General features: G+C 37.3%; 1 protein-coding gene across 2 annotated transcripts in view; it reads right to left on the bottom strand.

Moving 5' to 3' along the window:
• CDIN1 (CDAN1 interacting nuclease 1) overlaps window positions 1-6000 on the bottom strand; it is a 127329-nt gene that overhangs the window by 96721 nt on the left and 24608 nt on the right. For both annotated transcript variants that reach the window (XM_082059107.1, XM_082059106.1), the window contains exons 2-4: window positions 4544-4589; window positions 3615-3679; window positions 326-386 (exon numbers count right to left, since the gene is read on the bottom strand). In XM_082059107.1, the coding sequence (XP_081915233.1) occupies window positions 326-386; window positions 3615-3679; window positions 4544-4589 (172 nt within the window). The remainder of the gene's footprint in view (window positions 1-325; window positions 387-3614; window positions 3680-4543; window positions 4590-6000) is intronic.

Here is a 6000-nt window from a genome sequence, read left to right as displayed (position 1 = left end):
CAGTCCATTTAATCAATGTGGGAATTTTTAGTAAGTTTGTGCATTAAAGGCCTATGGTCTGTCTGAAATTTCCAACAAAATACAAATTCAGAGTTTCTTACACATTCGCCTTGAAGTTAAGAGACTAATTACATTAACTGATTTATTAATAAATGGGCTTTTTTTCTAATTATTGGAAGTACTAACAGACTGGGGAACCATTGTAAATGTCTAATGTGCCTTGAAACCATTTTTTTAGGTTAATTACATTTCTCACTGAAGTCACTATAGATATGCCCCTTAGGTTTTACACTGGAAGATTGAAGACAAAAGTAAAGATGATTACCTCATTGGCCAGCTCCAGTAACACAGGGGCAGCTGCATTTTTCATCACCCCATTCAGGTACCTAGACAAGACAAAACCAGGTAATTCTGCAATGGCAAGTAAAGGCCAGTTTATACATGTCAGTATCCCTTGTGAATCTCTCTCATTTGGGGGAAAATACCCCATACAGAGTACTTAATGGAAAATCTTTTAAGAAATAAGTATTTTAAACAACCACCAACTCTCCAGGATTGTCTCCTTCTCACCTGCAAGATGTATCAATCTCAATTAAGTCACCAGTAAAAAATACAATAAACCGATATTTTTTTCTTTTTTTCTTACTGACATACTTAAAAAGGCATCACAAACAAATAAACTTCTATAATTCTCAGTAAAGATTTTGGATTCCACATGACCTTCAACTATGATGGCACACTGTATATCTTACTCAATTCACAATTCAGTGCACAAAACATAAATTCACAAATTTAATCCAGATTTTATTAATTGGGCAGTAGTTTAAACAATAAAGGCTCACTTTAGTGAAATCAGAGTCTAACAACCAAATTAATATTCTAAAGAGAGGAAATATTTAGCTTTGAATACAGGATGATAGAAAGTCATTATCCCATCAATGGCAAAAGCTTAATGTTTCCAGTTAAGGGCATTAGACCAATATGGGTACACAGTGATGTTTCCAACCATTGCCTCACACAATATCGCCTTCTTCACTGCTGTTACTTTTACTGTTTGATGTTTTCATTTCAATAATGCCTAAAACCTGTCCTCAGAACTTCATGGGAAGAAGCTATATTATTGGAAGCCACTTTGTCCTTTGCAGCCATGTGGAAAAGAACAATAGTCACCAGCATTTGAACCTGCTCATTTACCCTACCTGTACTCATACAACACATCATTACTGATATCATTAGAAGGCCACAGCCTATCATCATCTATCCATCAGAAGCCGTTCTTCTGCTCATTAGTTACAGACATTAAAATTCTTTACCATTTTACTTTTCTGTGGAATGGCTGTAATACCTTTACATAAACCTCTTCACAGAGGATTAGAGGTCTTTTTGTTTGCATGTCATCCTGAGGCTTAATGAATAAAGGATATGATACAAGATTCTTGATGTAAACTATTTCAATTCCAGAGAAAAAAACACAAAGGAAGATGCCTCGTGTATATTTAAACATCCAAAACTTATAATCGAAGAAAAAAAGGGGGGATCATAAACAAAATACCTATATAGGAAGATTTACTTGAGATTAATGTTCTAAAACATGCATCTAGTTGATTGAACAGCAAAGCTACAGCCAACAATGGAGTAATTTTCTGTCAGATATTTCTAACACTACTGGCAATTCTGTTACGGACTAACAGGTCTCACATGCTGATGGCAACACTGTGCAGAAAAGCTTGCTGATCCTTCTTGCAATTTGCCTTCATGTTTGCCTAAATTTAAGGCTACTAAATCTCAGCAGAGCAGCACAAACTACTCCACACTACTGCACTTCTGCTTGTTCCCAACAGGGACCACTGGAAATGACTGCCTTCCAAAGCTGGTCGTTTCTGACCCAGGAAAGCAATGGGAGCACAATTGTCTGCTTGTATGTGGGTGGGAACAGGCAGGAGCAAACCACACAGGCAGGGCTTTACAGCAGCACGATGGATGCTACAAAAGAGCAGATGAGAAGACATGTTTGTCATGTTTATGCTTGAAGCACTTCAGACTGGCTTCCGACTCAAGCAGATGCCCCTGTAGCTTACGAAACATACTTCACAGTACATCTACTAAAAGGGGATTGAGATGAGTTTTCTAACTATTATCCCGAACATCTCTGATTTTAAAACATGTGCATTTTATCTGGCCATATTAATACATTTGCAATATGAAACACCCAGAAATAGCATAAAGAATGATTTTCCCTACCACCACCATATAGCTTCATACATAATGCATTAGTTATGTACTGCTATCATATTCAGACAGCATAGAAGGGGACAGCAGACCAAATCCTCCTACCTGAAGTGAGGCAAACTTAATCATACCTACACAACCTTACTCATACCAATACAACTGCTGCTTTGCATAAAGCAAAATCTGGTCCCATGCTTTGGGTTTAAGTTGTTGGAACCAGTGAGACATCATAAAAGTGATTTAAATGATTTACATGCATTCCAAGAAGAGGTTTATTTACATAGCAGTTAGAATTAACATAGGGCACTTAACTGAAACTGTGCTAGTGAAAAAGAACTAAAAATAGTATTGTATATACATGGTTAACACAACAAAATTTTAAGGCAATATTCCTCCTAAACAACAATGAACACTAGGAAAAGTGCAATGTGATCCAGCACAATTTTTTACAGAACAATACAACAACTAAGAAAAATCAAAGCCCCAGAACAGCACAATTCACACTAGATATTCTTAACCAGTGTCTGATTATAATCGGGCTGTGCTTAGGTTTTAAATACATGACTCTGTGGAAGCACAGTTAGTTGTTTACAAATGAAGGCTTTTTGTTAATGTTAATCTGTATGAATCAGAAAAATAAAGTATAAATATCAGACATTTATAATCACAAGTATGAACACACTTGCCATGTGAACTCCTCAGATGTCAGTCTACAAAGTAATATTTTAATTGTGTATCTTTACCAGTTATCAGTATGCCCTAATTATGTCATTGCAATATTTTTAGTAAAGCCTATAGAAGTAACAGATGAACTACAAGTTGTAGCAAATACAATTTATTAGTTTAAGATGCAAACAATTGTAAAATATTGTAAAATGACATAAAGGTTTTCATATTCCCTTAACCGCTATTTCTGACACTTCTGTTGATAAAACAGGAGAGATCTAAAAATTAGTGCTCTGACTGGCAATACACAAATTGAATATGGAACTTTTTGTAATGTAACACAGATGTTGCTTTAAAAGTACAAGCAACTGTGACAGAACAAGCTCCCTTGCTGTAAGGAAGTTCCTATCAATATTAGTCTTGACACAGAAATCCTGTAGTTACAAACTACAGGCAATATACCATAAATGCTATCACGTACACAGTAAAAAAATATTTGCCTATGCTCACTTACAGTAAAGGAAATAAACCCTTTCTTAATCAGGCTGACCAAAACCTGAAGAATGTATTTTCACTGAAAAATATCCTTATGTGAACCATTCTGTATTCTTTATATCAGATTTTTAATTTATTTTTATAGAAAAAAGCTATTTTACTCATAATTGCCATAACAATTAGTAGTTATGATGTTACCCTTAACCAAGGCAGGGATGTCATACCTTTGGTAGTAAGTTTCAACAGCTTCAGAGGTGTGATGCTTGGCATGTGTTCTTTTGATTTGTTTCTAGAAAAATGAAAAAACAAACAAAGAGTCTTACAAATGTGTCATAGATCAAAACACTGAAATCACGACTGCCCAAACACATGTTCCTTGGCTACACTTTGATATATAAACTGAACTATGTTTTTAGATTCTGTAAAGAAATGACATTCAATCTACCTATTGAATTCAACGTCTTCAGACTGTACTGCAATGTACCATGTATGTAAAAGGCAATAAGGTCACAATAATTGAATCTAAATAAGTTTACTGGAGGCTGCAGAGGGCAAAGAAAAACTTGTTCTCTCTTTCAACCTTTGTATTAATTTTCCCTCAATTCAATTCCATCTAAGTCTGGTACACTCTAGTTTTACAATTCAATTGGCATTTTTAACCAGGAAGAACATTGCTTAAAAACAACTTATTTGAAAAACTACAAAAAGTAATTCCATAGAGACTTGCCACTTGACTGACACCTGTCATCTCATGATAAATGACTCCATTTTCTGCCTCTCTTGCCTTCTGCCACTCCGGCAATGGTCATTTATCATCATCTCTGTCAGCTATGGAAAGCAGCACTGACAGTGCAAGTCAGCAAACATTTAGCACATGGAACCATGCAACACAGGGAAATTATTATTGTCAGAATAATAATGGTTTAGCATAATTTATTACAGGTCCACCAAATAAGCAAAGGCTAGATGTTATTAGACAGATGGATGGGTAGGCTTGGCAGCCATCCACTGAGACTCAGGCGGCGCTTGATGTGGAAAAGGGAACATCCTCCAAACCAATCAGAAAGCTGGCAGTTCAATTACAAAGAAATAAAGGGACATTCATCATTCAATTAGGCACCTGTCAACTCTCACAAAGGAGAAAACTTCTAACCTGGTACTCCTGGGAGAAGATGCTCAGCAGAGTGGACTGCGATTGACTGGAACAAATAAAAGAAGGACAAAGTTAATTACTGGAGTGCACTGCAAAGAAACAAAAGAGAAGGGAGCTTCAAAGGTAGGCCTGCTGCCCTGTAATCTAAGAGAACATGAAAACAAGTGTGGAAAAGTTGTTCCAGATGAACACCTCAGACAAAGACTTCCTGCTGCTAGGTCAAGGAGAGAGCGTACGAGGGAGGGGAGCAAAAAATAGCAAGAGTTTCAAAGCAAATGAGCATACTGTTTGGGTGATTCCTTTTTCAGCTTCAGAACCCACAAAGTCCTATCAGGAGCAGGTAGCTGAGTTAAAAGGGAACAGGTAAAAAGGAAAACAAAGCAAAACTTCCATTAATAATTGATGGAGTTAAATTCCATCAGCAGTTGGGAACATGCCGCTTGTTCATTGGGAACATATTGAAATTCATTTTGTTAGCAGCAAGGGAACCTCTTCAGTAGCTGTCTCATATTCAGGTTAAAAACTTCCCCTGCTGTCAGAAGTAGCATATGGGACCACTGGAACATTCCCACTGAAACTGATGTGCTTTGAAAATAGAAACTCTCACAGCAGGAAGCTGAGATTCCCGGGAGTCGGTCATTTCCAAAAGCTGCCATAAGCTTCATTCATCTAAGGCTCCACTCAATGTCAAACACCTGGCAATGAAGCAACCTGGAAAGCATTCTTCCCGAGTGGGAATTTTTCTCTCTGAATTGTTAGCATTTAGAAATGGGACAAGAATTTTTTTTTCCCTCTGAAAGGCAATCAATACCACACCGCTACTGTTTTCAATTGTCCTCTGTGGATATATCTACCTCATCACATCCTGAATACAATTAATTACTCCTGATATATTTTCCTACTACATCCAACTTGAACAAATTATAGTCTCAATAAATCAAGTTTTATGGTACAGCAAGGCACTATGAATAATTAACTTTTTTCCTTTCATGAACTTACCTACTGCAGCATAGCACAGGTAGTTCAAACATTGAACAACGTCTAAAGTCTTGCTCTCCTGCCCAATTTCTTGTATGTGAATTTAACACCTGTATCACACCATACGTACATTGAACGTAAATCTTCTCTCCTTCTCCTTGCAATTTTCACCCCACAGAATCACAGAATCACAGAATCACAGAATCGACTGGGTTGGAAAAGACCTCAGAGATCATCGAGTCCAACCCTTGGTCCAACTCTAGTCCGTTTATTAGATCATGGCACTAAGTGCCATGTCCAATCTCAGTTTAAAAACCTCCAGGGACGGCGAGTCCACCACCTCCCTGGGCAGGCCATTCCAATGCCTGACCACTCTCTCTGTAAAGAATTTCTTTCTAATATCCAGCCTAAATTTCCCCTGGCAGAGTTTAAGCCCATGCCCCCTTGTCCTATTGCTAACTGCCTGGGAGAAGAGACCA

The sequence above is a fragment of the Streptopelia decaocto genome, assembly GCF_964273445.1.
Source record: "Streptopelia decaocto genome assembly, chromosome: 7".
NCBI classification, from domain to species: domain Eukaryota; kingdom Metazoa; phylum Chordata; class Aves; order Columbiformes; family Columbidae; genus Streptopelia; species Streptopelia decaocto.
This window is presented reverse-complemented; position numbering and strand designations above follow the sequence as displayed.